The 21,253-nt window shown below is 42.0% G+C and overlaps 1 protein-coding gene across 1 annotated transcript in view; it reads right to left on the reverse strand.

Moving 5' to 3' along the window:
- Window positions 1–19,387, reverse strand: part of LOC121476663 (putative DMBT1-like protein) — a 28,186-nt gene extending 8,799 nt beyond the window's left edge. Inside the window, exons 1-11 of the mRNA XM_041730802.1 lie at window positions 19,348–19,387; window positions 18,009–18,077; window positions 17,014–17,244; window positions 16,767–16,982; window positions 15,256–15,324; window positions 13,609–13,680; window positions 7,851–7,919; window positions 7,511–7,582; window positions 3,109–3,426; window positions 2,145–2,174; window positions 639–710 (exon numbers count right to left, since the gene is read on the reverse strand). Of these exons, the coding sequence (XP_041586736.1) occupies window positions 639–710; window positions 2,145–2,174; window positions 3,109–3,426; window positions 7,511–7,582; window positions 7,851–7,919; window positions 13,609–13,680; window positions 15,256–15,324; window positions 16,767–16,982; window positions 17,014–17,244; window positions 18,009–18,077; window positions 19,348–19,387 (1,258 nt within the window). The remainder of the gene's footprint in view (window positions 1–638; window positions 711–2,144; window positions 2,175–3,108; window positions 3,427–7,510; window positions 7,583–7,850; window positions 7,920–13,608; window positions 13,681–15,255; window positions 15,325–16,766; window positions 16,983–17,013; window positions 17,245–18,008; window positions 18,078–19,347) is intronic.
- Between the last annotated feature and the right edge of the window lie 1,866 nt (window positions 19,388–21,253).

Consider the following 21,253-nt stretch of genomic DNA (forward strand, 5'->3'; position numbering starts at 1 on the left):
GAGCTGCTCAGACCCCAGGCGGTCATAATGGTTCCTCTGTCTCCTCCCTGAATCTTTTGACTGTACAGCTAGATTAAGAGACTCATGGGTACAATGTTTTACTCCCATCTTATCTGACCTCAGACAAGATCCAATTCATAAAAGAAAAAAAAAATACCTAACACAAAGCCAAATATCCTGAAATATTACTCATCCCTGCTCACCGTAGAAAACCCTCTCAAAGAGCCACCTCACTGTTCTCTAATTCTGTATGATTATTGACCAGCCCTATGTCCTAATTTGGAACACATGTTAATGTCTCCCACCCTGTAGCCCACAGGGAGTCTGTCTGGTTTCTCCCCTGCCTGAAATAATCCATGGCTCCCTCACCCTTCAGGTCCCTCCCAGATCCCTCAGATCTGGATGGAGACCCTCTTCTGGGCACCTATAGCACCCTGAGCTCCCCCATCAGAGCATTCACCACACTTCTTTGTAACAGGTTCCTCCCCCCATGGACTTAGCCTATTTGAGGGTTGGCTCTATTTATTGCTACATACAACCCTGGTGACATTATATATCCTTAGTGACACATATTCATTCACTCATTCATTATTGAGTGAACAAAGTAGTTCAGAAGACATAAAAAGAAACAGGCTTACCTGGAGGTACAGAAGAGGGTGAGTGTTGAGCTGCTGATATCACCAAGGATGTGGGAAGCAGGGTCTTATAGGCTATTGGTGAGTTAGAAGGAAGGATAGTCATTGGGGAGCAGTCAGAAAATCGGGAGAAGATATAGTTGCTTCAAGGGATCACCTGCCTCCTCCCAGGATTGACCAGGAATAACCATGACACTACTTTCCAAAGCCAGTGCTCTCATAGCTCCAAGATCTTCATTTAGGACAGAGCACGGTATTATTACCCATTGACAAATGAACATGCACTACGTGGCCATCAGAAAAGCAAAACATGGACAATTTGCTCCATGTGGCCTGCTGTAGGAGAGGCCTTTGGTTGGCCATCATCTCTCTCTCTCTCTGCTGCCCTCTCCCCAGGTGTGTCATGATGTCACCTGAACAAAGGAAGGAAATTCACACAGTAGATCATGGAAGTGGAGTGTGTGGGAGGGAGGAGAGCATCAACCCCAAAATGCATGAGGAAACCTTTGAGGGTAAGGGAACTGTTTTATATCTTAACTACGGTGGTGATTATACGGTGGCACACAATTACCAAAATCCATCAAATTGGACCTGAAAATCTTAGTTACATAAATCAAACATTAATACAAATATGATGAGTTGTTGGATGAGTAAAGGGATGATAGATGGACTGATAAATTTAGCATGGGATCTAGGTAGGTAGCAGCTCATTGTTAAATCCTTCAAACTGCTGCGTATTTGAAAATTCTCATGGTAAAATGTTAGGTGGGAAAGCATCCCTCAATTTCTAGTACAAGATCTGCATCTCTGTCCTTCGAAGACAGCCTCTGGCTTTCCACAGTGGTTTACACCTCATTCAGCCAATCCACGTGGCTGCTTATCCTCTCCGTGTGAGTCATGGAACATCAAAGACATAGAATTTTAGGGAGCATGGAATCTAATGTGTCTGTTCTAATGATTTGGAGAGGGAGGGCCAAGGTTGTTTATCTGGAGAGACAAGAGCCTGGATCAGATTCCTTCAGCTCAGGGCCCTTTGCACGTCTCCACACAGCCTCTCTTAGTTCACATTAGACCAAAAGAAGGAGCTGTGTGAGTGCTTCTCAGGTGCCAAGAGTCTTTGGGCGCTGTTACATTCAATTCTCTACATTATTCCTACTCTTGGGAAGAGAAATCGAGATGAAATGGGAGCAAGAGATGATATAACCTGGCTGAGGTCACAAAATTGAGGGTGATCATATGCCATGTCTGCCCCCTCCCATTAAGGTGCAGGCCCTGTGAAAGGAGAGAGTTGGGCAGGGTGGGGTGGGGGGAGTTTGATCATTGCTGTTGGCCCCAGTGGTTATTGGCACAGAGGAACATGCAGTGGACACTCAGTCAATATCCGCTGAATGAACAGATGAGTGAATACATGAAGCTGGGGATCAAATCAGGATCTGCCTCTAAACCTCATGATCTTTCTCACATCCCGCCAGGTCTAGTAGATGATGCCAAATGTAACACGGGTTCTACCTGTAGGCAAAGCAGCTGTGGAATCAGCACCTGTCAATGTAAAGAGAGATCATGCCTGTTATCACATCTACCTTAGTGACTTTATTGGGAACGCCCTAGTTTTAGGGAGCGTTGGGAAGCACAGAGAGGCAGAGACCCTGCCTTTGAGGGTCTTAGTATTTCCTGGGGATTTGAGATATGAGACCAGGTAACAAATGCTGAGTGTCCCAGGGGAGCTTCAGAAGGCGGTGTCTCCCCAGGGGCCTTAGGCGTTGAGGGGTGTGGCTCAGGACAGGCCAGGTGCAGCCTGGCAGGGCCTGTCATTTGTAGGGACACTATTCCAGCTGCCAGTGGGGCAGAATTGGGAAAGATTATGTGGTGCAGAAAGTCAACTAGCGGGACACATAGGTTTGGGAAGGTCACCAGGCCTAGTTAGATGTGAAGAGCCGGAAACATCAGCTGACAAATTTGGCCCATCACCCAGGGGTCACAAACTCAAACTCAGAAGTTTCCAAGGGCCGTGGGAATAAAACAAATAAGGGATTTGAGTGATGGGGACTGTGTGAACTGGAAAGCTGTTTCGTGACCAAAGGTCAGCTCTTTCTCAGATGTAGCCAGTTAAATACAATACAAGAATTTATTGTTTTGAGCCTGAACTTCTGTTTTTATTCTTTTTTTTCCACAAATGCAAGAATTTGGGTTTTTATGCCAAATACTCTGATTTGGCTGAATTGAAGTTCAGCCTGAGTTTTCAAACCAAAGAGGCCATTTCTGAGCCTGGATCAGCCGTCATGAGCCATACTCAATGATCTTTGCAGTCAAGGGGGGCAGGCTGGTGCATAACTTTGAAGGGATGTAGACAACACCAGTTGCCTGCCTCAATCCACTGACATTTCTAGGCTGTACTATCTTGTGTGGGTGGAGGAATGAGACATGAGGAGATAGGGAGGAGATAGTCCCCATATGGGGACTGACAGCCTCTCACCTGCACAGATGACGCCGGCGTCCTCCAGGTGCCCGCAGTTGTGCCCGGCCTCACCCCTGTGCACACACTGCCCCAAGTGACTCTCACTGCCGACACACTGCACGTCATCCAGCATAATCTTCCCAGAGCCTGCCCCAAAGTGGGCACCCGTGGGGGCCTCCCTGGCCTGGCCACACTGCAGCTGGCGGCACACGACTGTGGCCTCGGCCAGGTCCCAGAGGTCATCACACACGGTCCCCCACATGCCCTGGATGAGAACCTCCACTCGGCCTGAGCACCTTCCTGTGCCATTCACCAGCCTCACAGCCATAGAGGCTCCTGGGGAGACACAGAACAATGGGAAATTCTGAGATTGACCTTTGTGTCAGCATTTTGCCTTGATCCTTTTACAGTGGTCTGATGGACTGCTGATGTCATAGTTCCTCTGCGTTGGGCAGAGAGAGAGCTCTAGGGTCTTAACACATCAAGGCTGCAATTTTTTCTTCCTGGAAGTGCCTGAAGGGACTAGAAGATCCCAGGAAACAGCAGCATCGGGCTTCTAGAGGGGAAAGCCAGAGGCCCTGGTTCTCAGCTGTACACATGTCCCTCCCATCCCACCTACAGCAAAAGAACTCAGGGTACCCTTGACCTGAGGGTCATATGGATGGGGGCCCTATGATGACCATCCCTTGGTGGACAGCTGACAAGAGTCTTCTCAACTGTGGAAGTTGTCCAGGGTGGTGTGATCTGGATATTACAGAACACTCTTTTTAGCACTAGAGACATTTCTTTGCAGCCAGCATGGTTGTACTTTTAACCATAGAATGTTCACCTAATGCCTATTAGGTGCGAAACTGGACAGAGTTCACCACTCAGGATTTACAACCAGTGAAAGGATGGAGAAACCACACACATTGCACTCTCAGGGGAAATAATGAGGAATATCTCTAGGAATCTAATAGTGTTATCAGTGATGGACACATCCTCTACTTTGGGAGATCATTTCATGAAGGTCTGGCTTTGAAACATGAAGACCTTTGCTGCAGGTTGATCATGATAGAAGAGGGCTGGCCCCAGACAGGAATGAAGGGAAGTGCAAGTTCACATAGGATGGAAACCTGTGAGGACTTCAACTGCAACATGATTTGATTTATAAGTTCATCTCCTCTCCTTCCCCAAGCATGCAAAAGGCATGAAAATGTTGTGATCTGAAAATACAGAGAAGATGAGATGGATAGTAAGAGCCGATGGAGAATTACAGCACATTCTTTTTAGAAACTAAACAGTCAGAGTGGGGTTGAGAGGATGTTTGCAGAGCATTAACTTGGGCTGTTGTGGGCTAGGCGAGGGTGGCTACCCGCCAGAAGTGAGCAGACTCACCCCAGAGGAACCTCGTGGGTGATGTGTTTGGAGGAATAGGATGTCAACCAATGTAGGAGCGAGGTGCTGGTAAGCAAAGGGGATCATGGTCAATTGCATTTTTGAAAGATGTCTACAAAATATCTCTAGCTCCTCAAACCCTTCTGGAATCTTGACAATCCCATGTCCCAAGGAGGACTTTCTTTTTTCTTTTTCTTTTTTTTCTTTTTTTTAGATTTTATTTATTTATTCATGAGACACACACACACACACACACACACACACACACACAGAGAGAGAGAGAGAGAGAGAGAGAGAGAGAGGCAGAGACACAGGCAGAGGGAGTAGCAGGCTCCATGCAGGGAGCCTGAGGTGGGACTTGATCCCGGGTCTCCAAGAGGACTTTCTGCATCATCCCTTCAAACCTGGTTGGGCCTTTGCAACTTTCTTGACCAATGGTGTACGGCACAAGTGACACTAAGCATTTCTGAGCCAGGGTGAGAGAAATGCCATGCACTTGTGCTCTGTCTCCTCCAGGGACTCACTCCTGGGACCTGGCCACCACCCTGGGAGAAAGGCCAGGCCTCATGGACATGCTGACGTCTGAAAGCCACTCTCAACGTGTGTAAATTTCTTTAGGCCAGTTCTCTCTCTCACCTTAGCAAAAAGCAAATATTTAATGGCAACAGTGATGATGACAGTTATGATAAGGCTAACATTAATGTTGACTTCCTAGTGCCCAGTACTAAGTAACTGACCAGCTCCTTTAACCTCCACCATGGTCCTCAAACCACATCTATGTATCTATGAATGTATGTAGATGTGTATATATAAATAATAGTGTGTTTATACTATTATACATGCCTATACACACACTCATAGATGTATTATATACTAATGTATTCTATTATTATGCCCATACTGTGGGCAAGGAAATTAAGGCACAAAGCAGTTGAGTAACGTCCCCAAGATCACACAGTTCGGGGGAACCGGTATTTAAAATTAGGAAATTTAGTTCCACAGTCCTTGCAAGAAATCTTAGTGAGATTTAAACAAAAACTGGAGAGAACTCCCAAAACAATTAGATTTAATATTTTGTCGGTATAGAACCAAGGTAGTGGGTGGAGTTGGAGAAGGAAGGCCGCATGACAGTAAGCCTGTTAGCACTGTGTAATTGTTAATGCAGGTGCACAGAACACCATGATGGAAGGAAGGAGGGAGGGACAGAGGGAGGGTGAGGTGGGTAGGGAGCGAGGGGAGTGGGGAGGGAGGAAGAAAGGAGGGAGGGAGGGAGGGAAGAAGGAAAGAGCCCGGTTATATTGCAGCATTACCTGGGCCTCATTTTACAAACGTGCTTCTGTTTTAATAGTCTGGAAGGCAAATATTTTTTCACCCAAATTTGTTTAGAGTTATTCATAGTAGCACATGTAGGGATTCAGTAATTTAGAACTCAACTTTTCCCTATATATTTTAGGCCAAATACTAGTCTTAGGAGCTGCCTTCTGAAAAATAAAACTATTCCCTGGTCAGATCATTGGGGAAAATGGTGGATACTTAACCCCTTTTGGAAATCCTCAAGTTAATTCTCAGAGTAAAATCTTTAGATGTACTGAGTTAAAACTACAATGAAAGTGAAAACTCATCCCATCAGTTCAACAGAAGCTTCTGATCTTCAGAATCAGAACCCTGGTTTGGATCTGTGTCAGTGTTACCATCCAGAATTCAGACTCCACACAGTGCATTTTAGGAAACACTGACATATCCTAATAACATAATCAAAGTAAAATTTTTCTTAGAAATAATGACTAATTCTCTTTTTTTTTCCTGTTCTTGTCTTTAGTAATAAGATGCATTTTATTTTGAAACATTTAATCATGAAAATATATGCAGAATATAACGTACCAACCTATATTCTAAAAATTCTATTACTATACATCTAAGTGTAGGCTAACCTAGGGCTAATAATTCAGTAGTTAAGGTAAAAATGGAAATACCAAAACACCAAACCAGAAGAAACTGAGTAAAAAGGAAAGAAAATGATTTCTTATACTTACAAGAAAGATACTATATTTTTGGAGGGGGTTGCTGCCCATGTAATGTAAGAATTTATTAAGCCGTAATGGTTTTTCATCCGATGGAATTTTTATAATAAATTTTAATTTATTAGAGATTAAGATCTGTTTCTGTAGATGTAAAACATATATGCCCCGTTCCTTCTATCAACTTGCTTTCTTTTGTTTTCTGATTCTTATTGTAAGTGTGGAGTTACTCAGACTTGTTCTTTTCCCTCACTGCTAACAGAGAGATTCAAATAGCTCCTCACTGCTGCCTAGGAGAAAGATTTCAGCAGAAATCTTTGAAGAAAAAGTCCTTCATTTCAGTTAGATACAGAGAAATAGATACTATTTTGCTTCATCATGGTGCTCTTCGCAAAAGAATTTTTTTTTTTAAAGATTTTATTTATTTATTTGAGAGAGAGAGAGAGAGCACATGAAAGAGCACAGCAGGGGGAGCAACAGAGGCAGAGCGAGAAGCAGGCTTTTCGCTGAGCAGGGAGCATAATGTGGGGCTCAATCCCAGGACCCTGAGATCATGACCTGAGCCGAAGGCAGACACTCAACCAACTAAGCCACCCAGTCGCCCTGCAGATGAAATTTTTAATAAAGGAGAAATAATTTGTGAGGTTATTTCTGTCTGGGAAAGGGTCTGCAATTCTGACAGTCGTTTTATTTGTTGCCCTGGCTATGATATTGACATTCTGCATTCTAGAATGTTCTACAAAAAATGGTGGGTTTCTCTGTTAAGCCCTCAGTGATCTTCAACACGTCCCAGTTCCCTATACGGAAGAGATAAAAAGCAGAATTCACTGCCTTATTGGATTTCTTAAAGAGTTTCATGGTCTGTTTTTCACTGTATGAGGTTCTCTAGCTTACAAAGCAGGAGTAGAGACAAAATACAGCACAATACAATACAATACAAAATAATAATAATCCGATCCTCTGTTTTATCACATTTTGGTTGTTCCACAAACATTCCTCTTTCCTTCATTTTCCCAAGGACTTACCTGCCAGTGGCATAGGTGTGGAAAGCAGGGCTGCGGGCTCTGATGTGACTATGGCTGCAAATAATCCATCACCTGTCAGTGGGGACAAACAGAAGCATCTCCAGTAATTGGGACGTCCCCTTATCTCAACTTCAGAAAGACCAAGGTTCAAACACCAACCCAACTTGAAGGTCACAGTCAAACACTAATGTCAGTTCCTGCCTCTGCTCCTATGCAGGCAAGGAGTCCTCCCAAGGCTGTGGTCAGCCCTTGGCATGGCATCAGGTCTGGGAAGGGGCCAGCCCAGTGTTTGGTACACAGTGCCCTTCCTCTAGTCCCTGTAGAGCAAATGCCAACCGACCTGCTGGAGTAGTTGTCACAGGAAGTGTAGCAGGCTCTGCGGTGGGCACGGCTGCTGTCAGCACTTCACCTGTGTGTGTAAAGCAAAGAGAGGCCTTGTCCACTTGCCCCACCCCACACGGGGAGAGAGAACTTCCAACAAGCCCAAATAGGATGCTAGGCACAACTCTGTCCTATTAGGGTTTTTGGTCTTCATTCCCACTTCCTTCCCTGCCACAATCATCGAACACTGGATATCAGACTCCACCGCGGGATGAAAATGCTCAAACCTGGACAGTGTTGCCCTTAGTACGCTCCATGTCACTAAGTGTCCACAGAACCAATTGTGGATTTTTTCCCTTTTTTCTGTTGAGGAGCAATCCACCTGTGTTCTGCTACAGGGACACGCAGTTAGTTAAATGGCTGAAGAGTGTCCATTTAGATTTGTGGGGGGCTTTACCTGGGCTCCCAGTAGCCTAAGCCATGTGAGGCTTCCATAGGGTATTAAGGCAGCCCTGGTTTCGTCTTATTAACTCATAAAAAAGGTAATAGAGTACTGTTTTGCTTCCCTTTTTAAAACAGCTTTTTCAAGGTATCCTTGATATCCAGAGAGCTGCACATATTCAATGTGTATGGCTTCTTGGGATGCAAACACTCATGACACTATTGCCAGAATCTAGGTAACAGACACATCCAGCACTGTCTAGAATTTCTCTGTATTGTTCCCCTCCTTTGTGTGTGTGTGTGTGTGTGTGTGTGTGTGAACACTTGACACAATGTGTATCCTCTTGACAAAGTTTGAAGTGCACAATACTGTATTGTTAACTATCAGCTTTATGTTGTAGGATGGGTCTCTAGCATTTACTCACCTAGCATAACTGAAACTTCATACCCATTAAACTCCCTGTTTCCTCCTCCCCCTCAATCCCTGACATTTCCCATTCTATTATCTGCTTCTGTGAGTTTGACTGTTTAGATACCTCAATAAGTGAAATCATGCAGTATTTATCCTTCTGTGACTAGCTTTTTTCACTTAGTATTATGTCCTCCAGGTTCATCTATGTTGTTACAAATGGCAGAATTTCCTTCTTTTTTTTAAGGCTGAATAATTTTTCATTGTATGTATACACCACATGTTCTTTATTGGATCATCTGTTGATGGACACGTGGATTTTTTTCTGTATCTTGGCTATTGTGAATGGTGCTACAGTGAACAAGGCAGTGCAGTTATCTCTTTGAGATCATGATTTCAATTCTTTGGATATGTTAACCAGAAGTGGGATTGGTAGATCATATGGTAGTTCTATTTTTTAATTTTTAAAGAAATCTTTGAGATGCTTTCTAGAGCAGCTGAACCATTTTACATTTCTACTAACAGCATACAAGGTCCCAATTTCTCCACAACCTCACCAATACTTGTCATCTATCTTTTTAAAAATGGTAGCCACCCTGGGATGACTAGGTGAATTAGTCAGTTATGCGTTCAGTGAAGTGTCTGACTCTTGATTTCAGCTCTGGTCATGACCTCAGGGTCATGAGATCGAGCCTGACATCAGGCTTTCTGCTCAGCATGGAGTCTGCTTGAGATTCTCTCCTTCCTCTCCCTCTGCACGTCTCCCTTGTGCACGAGAGCTCTCTCTCTCTCTCTCTCTCAAATAAATAAATCTAAAAAAAAAAACAGTAGCCATCCTAACAGATGTGAGGTGATATCTTATTGTAGTTTTGACTTGCATTTCCCTAATACTTAATGATGTTGAGTACTTTTCATATATCTGTTGAATATTTTTATGTCTTCTTTGGAGAAATGTCTGTTTGAGTCTTTTGCCCATTTTTAAAATCTGACTATTTGATTTTTTTTCCTAGTAAGTTCTAGGAGTTTCATATGGATTTTGGAAATTAACCACTTAGCAGACACATGGTTTGCAAATATTTTCTCCCATTTCATAGGTTGCCTTTTAATTCTGTTGATTGTTACTTCTGGTATGTAGAAACTTTTCAGGATGATACAGTCCCACTTCCCTATTTTTGTTTACATTGCCTGTGGTTTGGGTGTCATATTGAAGAAGTTATTGCCAAGACTAGTGTGAGAAAGACTTTCCCCTATGTTTTCTTCTAGGAATTTTATAATTTCAGGTATAACACTTGGTATATATAACACCAGGTATGTTTAAGTCTTTAATCTATTTTGAGTTTAATTTTTGTGTATGGTATAAGGTAGGGGTCCAGTTTCATTTTTTTTGCATTTGGATATTCAGTTTTCCCAATATCATTTGTTGGAGAGACAGTCCTTTTTCTATTGTGTGTTCTTGGTATCCTTATCAAAGATTAGTTGACTAAGTATGTATGGGTTTATTTCTGGGTTCTCTATTCTCTTCCTTTGATTGATATGCCTATCTTTATGCCAGTACCATAGTGTAGGTTTATAATACATTTTGAAATCATGAAGTGTGATGCCTCCATCTTTGTTCTTTCTCTAGATCACTTTAGCTATTCTGGTCTTTGTAGGTTCATATGAATTTTAGGGTTTTTTTTTTCCTAAAAAACAGCAATGTCTGTAAACATTGCTGTTGGGATTTTATTGGAAATTGCTTTGAGTCTGTAGATCTCTTTGGGTAGTGTGTATATTTTAACAATATTAAGTCTTCCAATCCATGAACATGGGATGTCTTTATATTTATTAGTATTTCTTTTAATCTCATTTGCCAATGTTTTGCAGTTTTCATTGTACAGATCTTTCACCACTTTGGTTAAACTTATTCCTAAGTATTTTGTTCTTGTTGATGCTATTGAAAATGGGACTGTCTTCTTAATTTTCTTTTTGAATGGCTCATTATTAGTGTAGAGAAGCACAATTGATTTTTTGTTTTTGTTGATTCTGTATCTTGTGACTTAACTGATTTTTTTTTTAAGTTATATATTTTTTTCTCTGTGGAAAGAATTTTCTACGTATAGGATCATGCCATTTGGAAACAGAATTTTGCTTTTTCCTTTCCAATTTGAATTTCTTTTATTTCCTTTTCTTGCCTAATTGCTCTGGTTAGGACTTCCAGTGCTATATTAAATAGAAGTGGCAATAGTGAGCATCCTTGTCTGTCTTCTGATCTTTAAGGGAAAGCTTTCAAATTTTCACCATTATACATGATGTTAGCCATGGTCTTGTCATGTATGGCCTTTATTATGTTGAGGTACATTCTTCTATACATACTTTATTAAGCATTTTTAACATGGAAGGGTGCTAAATGCTTTTTCTGCATCATGGGATTTCTTTTTCTTTTTTAAAAAAGTAATTATTTTTTAAAATGGTTAATTTCAGTACAATTAACATACAGTAATATATTAGTTTCAGGTGTATAATATAGTGATTCAACAATCCTGTACATTACTCATTGTTTATCACAGTAAGTGTATTCTTAATCCCCTTCATCAGTTTCCCCTATTTTTTATTTTTTATTTTTTTCACCTATTTTTTTAAATCTTTAATTGTGTTAATGTGGCATAACACATTTATTGATTTGTATATGTTGGATTGTGCTTGCATCTCAGTGAAAATATCACTTGATCGTGATGTATGATCCCTTTAATGTGCTGTTGTATTATTTTCTTTTAGAAAAGATCTCAAACAATGAAAGAAAAATATTAGGATTTGATAAAGCTCAGTAGGGGATACCCAGGGGTTCATGAAGCTATTCTTAACATTTGTCAGAGAGCTTAATACTCTCCATAGTATTATTTTATATATATAAACAATTGACTAGCCACTTCATTATTGTCATCTGTTTAAATAATTTGTATCTAGACTATCTAGAAGTTGTTAAATCATCAAACGTGCTATTTAAAATGTGCTAGAATAGAAAAAGGAAAATAATCACATAACTGATTTATTTTTTTTAGTTGGACATATGGGCCATTGTCCATGGAGTAAAGTAGAATTGGTCCTAGTATGTCAAAAACACACAAGAAGTTTTACTCCTAATAGTGAAGCCTCTAAGACTCCGTTCCAATCAGAGTAAAAAAGGGGATCCTGTGAGTGTGTGGCTACTGCCAGTGAGAATTTCACTATCAACCATTTTATTATGACTCCTATGTATCCTGTACTTAAGGAAACAGGCTTCACTGCTATCCTATCAAATTCCTACAGAGGGAGGAATGCCTCATTTTTATATGTTGTGTCCTCTTCTAACCAGTTTTTTGTTCCTGTACTTTTCAGATTCTTAAAATTAAAAGGATGCTACGTAATGAACATACAAATACCTACCGATATGTGAACCTATAAGCAGTTTTTAAAATATGTCTTGATCACCATAAATATTGCTTGGGAGAAATTAATTCAATATTAAAAGAGTTTATTATAATTGAGCCTGTGAACCCTTTGGAGACAAATAAATATTCTCAATACCCAGGCTTTGTTTAAGCAAGTTCAGGAATTATTTAAGAGGTCTAGGTGATGCAATAAGAAAGCTGATTCCCCTTCTGCTCTGTGCCCCTCTGTATGATGTGATATCATGTGAACGACTGATAATTATTCCACCCTGAAGTGACTCAACCACACGGGATGACAGAGCTTCACAACCCCAGGAATCACCATTCACATGTAACATGTGATGACATGGAGATGTAAATCACAGTGTAGTCTAGGAGGGTAATGCTCCCTGAAGTTGTTCAATGTGAAGACTCTGCTAGCTAGGCTTAAAAAAGAGACATTCTAGGAAATAAAATCTTCAAAGCAAAAGAACTGAGCAAATGATGTATCAGATAAAGGACTAGTATCCAAGATCTATAAAGAACTTATTAAACTCAACAGCAAAGAAACAAACAATCCAATCATGAAATGGGCAAAAGACATGAACAGAAATCTCACAGAGGAAGACATAGACATGGGCAACAAGCACATGAGAAAATGCTCTGCATCACTGGCCATTAGGGAAATACAAATCAAAACCACAATGAGATACCACCTCACACCAGTGAGAATGGGGAAAATTTAACAAGATGGGAAACCACAAGTGTTGGAGAGGATGCGGAGAAAGGGGAACCCTCTTGCACTGTTGGTGGAAATGTGAACTGGTGCAGCCACTCTGGAAAACTGTGTGGAGGTTCCTCAAAGAGTTAAAACTAGACCTGCCCTACAACCCAGCAATTGCACTGCTGGGGATTTACCCCAAAGATACAGATGCAGTGAAACACCGGAACACCTGCACCCCGATGTTTCTAGCAGCAATGTCCACAATAGCCAAACTGTGGAAGGAGCCTCAGTGCCCATCGACAGATGATGGATAAAGAAGCTGTGGTCTATGTATACAATGGAATATTCCTCAGCCATTAGAAACGACAAATACCCACCATTTGTTTCGACGTGGATGGAACTGAGTGAAATATTGGAACTATTATGCTGAGTGAAATAAGTCAATTGGAGAAGGACAAACATTATATGGTCTCATTCATTTGGGAAATATAAAAAATAGTGAAAGGGGAAAGGAGAGAAAATGAGTGGGAAATATCAGGGAGGGAGACAGAACATAAGAGGCTCCTAGCTCTGGGAAACGAACAAGGGGTGGTGGAAAGGGAGGTGGGCAGGGGGTGGGGGTGACTGGGTGATGGGCACTGAGGGGGGCACTTGATGGGATGAGCACTGGGTGTTATGCTATATGCTGGCAAATTTAACTCCAAAAATAAATAAATAAATAAGTAAATAAGTAAATAAATAAGTAAGTAAGTAAGTAAGTAAGTAAATAAATAAATAAATAAATAAATAAAAAGAACTGAGCAAAGAATGGACTGACCTGACAGTGTAGATGACGGGGTGGCAGTTTCAGTCTCTGTATTTGGAGTGGGACCTGGTGAATTATCAGCACCTGATTGCCAGAAGAAATACACATGCTAAGGTCTCTGGTGTTATTTATAACATAAAATATCTTAAAATAATTTTTGATAAATGTCTGAAGGCAGACAAAGAAGTGATGTTGTGTTAAAAATAGCCATATACCTGTACAGACAACACCAGCATCCTCCAAGTGTCCGCAGTTGTGCCCAGCCTCACCGCTGTGCACACACTGCCCAGGTGGCTCTCACTGCCCACACACTGCACGTCATCCAGAACGATCTTTCCAGAGCCTGCCCCGAAGTGGGCACCTGTGGGGGCCTCCCTGGCCTGGCCACACTGCAGCTGGTGGCACACGACTGTGGCCTCGGCCAAGTCCCAGAGGTCATCACACACGGTCCCCCATGTGCCCTGGATGAGAACCTCCACTCGGCCTGAGCACCTTCCTGTGCCATTCACCAGCCTCAGAGCCATCCAGGCTCCTGGAGAGGCACGTGGAGGAAGAGAGATATTGGAGAGCTAGCTCTCTAAAGTCAGGGAGATTTCCTATATTGAGGTATGGCGCTAGGTGATAATAGCTCAAGTTTTCTAAAAAGCTGCCTCTTGGTCACATAAACTTCATCACCTATAGTAAAGAAACAGCCTTCATAGCTTCCTCACTTGACTTGGCTTTTCTATTTGTTCCTATTGAGAGAACTTGTCTTCTGCAGTGAATGAAGCTCAATAGACCTGGAAGTAAATATTCCCAGGTGATTTTCAAAGGAATTGTTTTTTGATTCCCTGGGGATGTTGTTCATATCAGAGATACAGCTTATGGAAATGTTAGTTCTGCCTTGAAGGCAAGGAGGCATTAGTTTATGGGCTACAGAGAAGGCCTAGATACAACTGGGAGATCAGTGTTGCTCAACTGGAGCATGCAGGGAAAATGGACAATCCAAATGACTATTTTTTTTAAGATTTTATTTATTTATTCATGAGAGAGAGAGAGGGAGAGAGAGAGAGAGGCAGAGACACAGGCAGAGGGAGACGCAGGCTTCAGAGGGAGCCTGATATGGGACTTGATCCTGGGTCTCCAGGATCACGCCCTGGGCTGAAGGTGGCACTAAACCACTGAGCCACCAGAGCTGCCCCTAAATGACTAGTTAACATGTTGTCTTTCATATCTTCTATTACTGGAAATCCTCTGTCATACTCAGCCTAATCATATACTTAACATATCACGTTTCCATATGATTTACTCAGATCATCTTGAGATGAGCAGTTAGGCCTTGTTCACACCTTCCTCCTCTAGTAACCCCAGGGGTAACTTTGATCCATATCATCAAGAAAAACAAGGCAAAACCAACACGATCCTTGTGGTTGGGTGTGTCTGGGTGATCCAACCTTCACCAGGTATGGTTGTGTAACTCTAGTGTCACACAGTGTCTTCTGTTCATGTGCCTTTTCTGAGCCTCTGTGTATGCATTTATGAAATGTGGGAGATCACATCTTCCTTTATGGTTATTGTGGAGGGACAATATTGTGAAGGCACGTATTTCTGTGCATGGCACAGGCTAGACGCTCAGAAAACATGGAACACAACACAAGGCAAGTCACAGAGAGGCGTTACCTGCTGGTGTGAGTGTAGAGTGAAGGGTAGAAGGGCCTGTCCTGGCTATGGTAGCTGACAGTGCATCACCTGTAAATGGGTACAAACAAGAACATCACTTGTGACCAAGAGCCATTAACCCCACGGAGGAGAAGAAAATGCTTACAATGAGAACGTTCTGAAAATCTAGCATAGAATCTTCCAGTGGCTTCCCCCACAAAGTATTGGGCAGGGAAGCCCTCATTCTGCATGATCTTGACCCTTATTTCTCCAGTCTATAAGATGAGAGTTTGGAATATTGCCCATGGCCTATACACTGTAGCTCTCAGAATGCCCATGAGTCCATTTCTGGCCCTCTCCATTGCCATCTCCCTTCTTTCTCTTTTAGGAAGCCACCAGCTCTGTGCAATCATGAGGACAAGCGATTTGTATCAATGACTGGGCTTTTTAGGCTTGCCCTAGGTGTTTGGCCAACTCATCTACATTCCATGTAACCTATGTCATGTGTGATTTTGAGCCACTCTTGTTTCTCATTTTGCCTCATCAAACATCAGTCCAAATGACCTTACCGCCATAACATTATGGGGTCAGTTGGGCCAAATCAGAGTTTAAAATGTCAGGGAGCCATAATCCAGCAAACGGGATACTTAATGTGGAGAGAGGATTTGTGGTTCCAGGGTTCATTGGCAAAGTGGAGTTAGTGGAGCTAACCTTAACTTTCAATAATAAACTGCAGGTGCCATGGCTGCTGCCAGAGTAGATGGAGACCCAGCATAGGTCAGATGCTGGAGGAACAGGGCCCACAGCAGATGCCTTAGCATTGGGAGCTCTGCAGCCTACCCATCCTTGTAGGTTCTACAGACACCAATTTAAGTGAGTTTACCTCATTGCCAGCATCTGATAGGTAGTCAGATGTGCTGGGAATAATTTGATTTTTGTAGTACTTTTAACCTCTTTGGGTCCTTTTTTGGTTTTGTTGTTTTTTGTTTTGTTTTTGAGAAAGAGAAAGAGAGAGAGAGAGAGAGAGAGAGAGAGAGAGAGAGAGAGAGAGAGAGAAAACATGCCCAAGATTGGCAGGAGAGGGGCAGTGGGAGAGGGAGAGAGAAAATCCCAAGCAGGCTCCATGCTCAGTGCTGAGCCTGACATGGGGCTCAATCCCATGACCCTGAGATCATAACCTGAGCTGAAATCAACAGTTGGACGCCTAACCCACCCAGCCACCCAGTGACAATTCTGGGTCCTTTTTAAATTGATTAGATAGCAATGGATTGAACTCCGAAAGCAGTGGAATACAATTTGGATTTCTCAGTAATACCTGTTTCTGACAAACAGAAAGGAACATTTTGAGAATCTCAGGTGTAGGATAAGCATCTTGTTTTGTAAAAGTCCTGCCCCTCTTTATTGTTTGCACGTTAAAGAGGAATCGGGTGGCTTTGCCATCTCTCAGTACCTCTACCAGAGTGTAGATGTAGGAAGTGTCTTCTAGAGGGTGAGTAGAACCAAACCAAATGCAGCAAGCAAAGATGACTCACCTATGAATGTGTACACTGAGGAAGGGGCTTCAGACCCTGGGCTGGCATTGGGGGCTGGTGGACCATCAGTACCTGAAGATTGAATGGCATCGGCATGGCTTCTGATAATAAGGCTTGCCATATGGGGCTTTTCAGTACATGGGAGATGATAGCCTCTCACCTGCACAGATGACGCCGGCATCCTCCAGGTGCCCGCAGTTGTGCCCGGCCTCACCCCTGTACACACACTGCCCCAGGTGGCTCTCACTGCCCACACACTGCACGTCATCCAGAACGATCTTCCCAGAGCCTGCCCCGAAGTGGGCACCTGTGGGGGCCTCCCTGGCCTGGCCACACTGCAGCTGGTGGCACACAACCGTGGCCTCAGCCAAGTCCCAGAGGTCATCACACACGGTCCCCCATGTGCCCTGGATGAGAACCTCCACTCGGCCTGAGCACCTTCCTGTGCCGTTCACCAACCTCACGGCCATCCAGGCTCCTGGGGAGGCACATGGAGGAAGAACACTAGAGGACTTGCCTTCCCATCTCTGGAAGGTTTGCTTCTTCCTTTGCTTCCTTGATGGTCATATCCTAATTAATACATATGCAAGACTGCACAGTCCCCATGTACCCACACAATAATAGGTAGAACAACCTTCAATTTCAAATCATTTCCATGAGTCTTTACTGAACCCCTCTCTCAATATATGAAACTCTCTTTAAGAATTTTCCAGAATTCTTAAATCCTCCTAATCATTTTATCTATATGTTATTCCTCTGCAATGAATAGGGTAGAAATCTGAGATGTCAATACATCAATGAAAGAGGAAACTATACTATCCACATGCAGGTCATGGCTAAATAGACCCCTTTTTGCCCAGACTACATTAGTCTTACAGCAACTTGGTGGCTTTGGCCCCCTAATCTTTTTTTATGGTTATACTCTGTAAAGGAAACTGAGACAGAAACTAACATTTGTTGTTTGTATGTTAAGTGCCAGAGCCTTAGGCGACCACTAATTTAAACATTCCTTTCTTAATCTTTTACAAACCCATGTGTAGGGCATGGGTTTCTATCTTACAGATGAAGAAGTTAAAAAAAAGAAAAGGTGAAAAGTGATCAAGAAAATTGCTCTAAATGCTATAACTTGTAAGTGGGCCAACTTTCCCTTTAACTCTGCCTGTGGTTTCTCTCCAGCTTGGAGAAATGCCTCTCTCCATGTTTTCCATCATCTGTTAATTTCTCAGGAACAGCTTCTCATACCTGTAGGTGGAGGAGGTGGTGTCAAGTCCTTAGGGACTGTGATCGGTGAGAGCTCTGAGAAATTGTCAACTAGGAGGAACCACAAAGCTAAGTCACCATCGATCAGTCGAGAAGGAAGAAGCAAGCAAGCACACTGTTGGAAGGACCCATTATAAGACCCTTCTGGAACTTTTGTTTTCTTTCTTTTGATTCATCTAAGCAAGTCACCATCATTACCATCAAATAAAATCAGTTAGCTTTTTAGACATGTGTTAGATATTCATGGTAAACTTATCCTTGAATCCTTGGCTCAGTAGAAATAAATCCTTAAGAAACAGAAGATAAACTTAAGAACATCATACTTTAGGAGACCTAAAGGCCATAAATTCAGCCTCTGCAAATTAATAATGCTGTGTACCACCATTAATAACAAATACTTATTTAATACAAAGAAGCTGAGATTGAGTGCCTGCATTTAAAGGGCTTATAATTCACTCAGAAGCTAGAATAAGCATACAAGTAACTGTAATATGAGGTGGGTTATGAGGGATGTCAACAGAAAAGTCACAAACGTACAGGATATGTTTTCTTATGGAGACCAGGGGATGCTACCTTGAGAAATGCATGGAGGGGGAGTGGGGAGAGCTCCTTTTAGGAAGCACAGGTATTAGAGGATAGCAACCTTGAATTCAGGCATTCAGGAACATGAGGGAACAGGTGTTTTAATTTTTAAAAAGGATTTTCTTTTTAAGTAATCTCTACACCTGAAGTGGGGCTCGAACTCACAACCCCAAGACCAAGAGTTGCATGCTCCACTGACTGAGCCAGCCATGTGCCCCACATTTTAATTTGATTAGAATATTGTGGTAGCATCTGTATTAATCCTCGATACCTGGATTTTACATTTTCCTTACTGATATTATGCAGAAAACTTCCTAAGAGATGATACATAAAGAAAAGGGATTTGGATCAAATATATTTCATGAGCACGGCCTGCTATGATTTCTAGTGGGGATTTTATAGGATTAATTGTATATTAAAGGCTCCTAGACATTCTGTAGTAAAGCAACCTGTTTAGTTTGTTTAACATAGTGATTCCTAAATTCATCACACCATAGAATGTGTGTGTGTGTGTGTACAATTCATCTTGTTGTTGATCTAGAAGTTCTGGAAACATATTCTCAGAAACATCTTTAACTATGTCAAGGATTCTGGTAGAGACCGGAGACTTAGCAATGTTTGCTATTAATTTTCCATTATTATTCTTATTTCTAGAAGTACAAAATAACTTGTAAACTTGAGTAAATTATAAGATATAAGGCTTCAGTATAAACTCAAAAAAAGCTGCATTTTCAGGTACCTATTGGTGTTTGCTCTTCCTCAGAGGTAATGGATGCCATTGTCATTTCAGCAGCTACAATGAAAAGAAAACATGGATTAGTGATGAATAGCCCCCATAGATACACAACTAAAGCTGAGAAAAGGGAAAGTTATCTGACATGCCAAACCAATTTCTAGTATTTCTTGGTGAAATATAAAAGCCAGTTCTAAAGGGCTTTAGTGAATTTCCAGCCCACAGACAGGATTGTTCTAACCTGGGATCTAATTCTTACTTCACCACATATTACAAAGGAACATCTGTTTCCTGATCTGTAAAACTGGGAATCAAATCTGATAATGAACCAATGCTTTATAAGGAAAGCATTATAAACAAAGAAATGAACAAATTGAAAAATTACCATAACAAAACCATTAAAAAGTACACAAACTAAAAATAGCTAGAGAAGTGATTCATAAATATGAAGTTTGACTTACTAGATAGAATAGTTTTTTCTGGTAATAGTGATGGTGCTGGTGTTGGTAACAAGGATGTGGATAATGATGGCATTGAGGATGGTGATGATGGTGATGCTGGTGATGATGACAATGATAATGGTGATGACAATGATGATGGCAATGACAAAGGTGATGATGGTGACATTGGTGATGATGATGACAATGGTGATGATGGTGATGATAATGGTGATGATGACAGCGATGATGGCAGTGACAAAGGTGATGATGGTGACAATGGTGATGACAATGACAATGGCGATGATGGTGATGATGATGGTGATGATGACAATGGTGGAGATGACAACAATGGTGATGATGGTGATGATGACAATGGTGGTGATGATGATGACAATGGTGATGACGGTGATGATGACAACGAGGACAATGACAATGGTGCCGATGATGATGATGATGATGATGACGATGTTGAGAATGATGATGATGAAGATGATAGTAATTCTGCTTCTGTTTATTAGGTTAAGAAAGAGTCCTTATTTCTTTCAAGACAGTGGTTTTCAAAGTGTGGTCCCCAGACCAGCATAAGCATTCTGGACTTGTTGGAAATGCAAATTCTCATACTCCACCCTAGAGCCATTGAAGCAGAAGCTCTGGGGGTGTGGTCAAGCAATTTGTGTTTTAGTAAGCCCTTTGGGTAATTCTGATACACAATAAAGTAAAACATGAACTGTATTAGGATGAAAAAGAAATGATTGCAATGACCCCAGGGTTTTTCCTACTGTCAGAGGTACTCTAAAACACATAAGCATAAATTTTTAACTGATGTCATTTCTTCACGTGTTAGAAAGGATCAGGTCCCACAGACTCCAGAGGGATGATTTTCTGATTTAATTACTCTGGAAAGTAAATGGCAATTTTCTCTTAAATAAATCGTTTGTGATGACTGATGGGCATAGTCATAGAAAACTATCCTCGGAGGAACCTGGTTGGCTTAGTGTGGTTGAGCATCTGCCTTTGGCTCAGGTCCTGACCCCCGGTCCTGGGACTGAGTCTTGCATCAGGCTCCCCGCAGGGAGCCTGCTTCTCCCTCTGCCTGTGTCTCTTCCTCTATCTCTGTGTCTCTCACGAGTAAATAAATTTAAAAAATCTTAAAAAAAAAGAAAACTATCCTAGGTCAATGACCATTAATCACAGTCCTTCAATGGCCCCATAAGAGTCCTGTCTTGCCTGTAGCTGCCTGGTAATTTCACTCTGATTTAGGAAGATTCCTGCACCTGAGTTATTGGGTAGTTAACTGATTGCTGAACTCCTTCTTTGCTGATATTGCTCCTCACTGTTGAGCTCTCCACCAAGCTGCACCCTAAATGGTGCCTGGGTTTACCCTCAGGCAGCTGTGCAGAAGGATCATTCAGGCCAAGATTAGCAGGTTTCATCAAGGAGAGCCTAAGTGCATGAGAGCAAGGTCAGACCAC

This window comes from Vulpes lagopus, chromosome 2 (assembly GCF_018345385.1).
Source record: "Vulpes lagopus strain Blue_001 chromosome 2, ASM1834538v1, whole genome shotgun sequence".
Lineage (NCBI taxonomy): Eukaryota > Metazoa > Chordata > Mammalia > Carnivora > Canidae > Vulpes > Vulpes lagopus.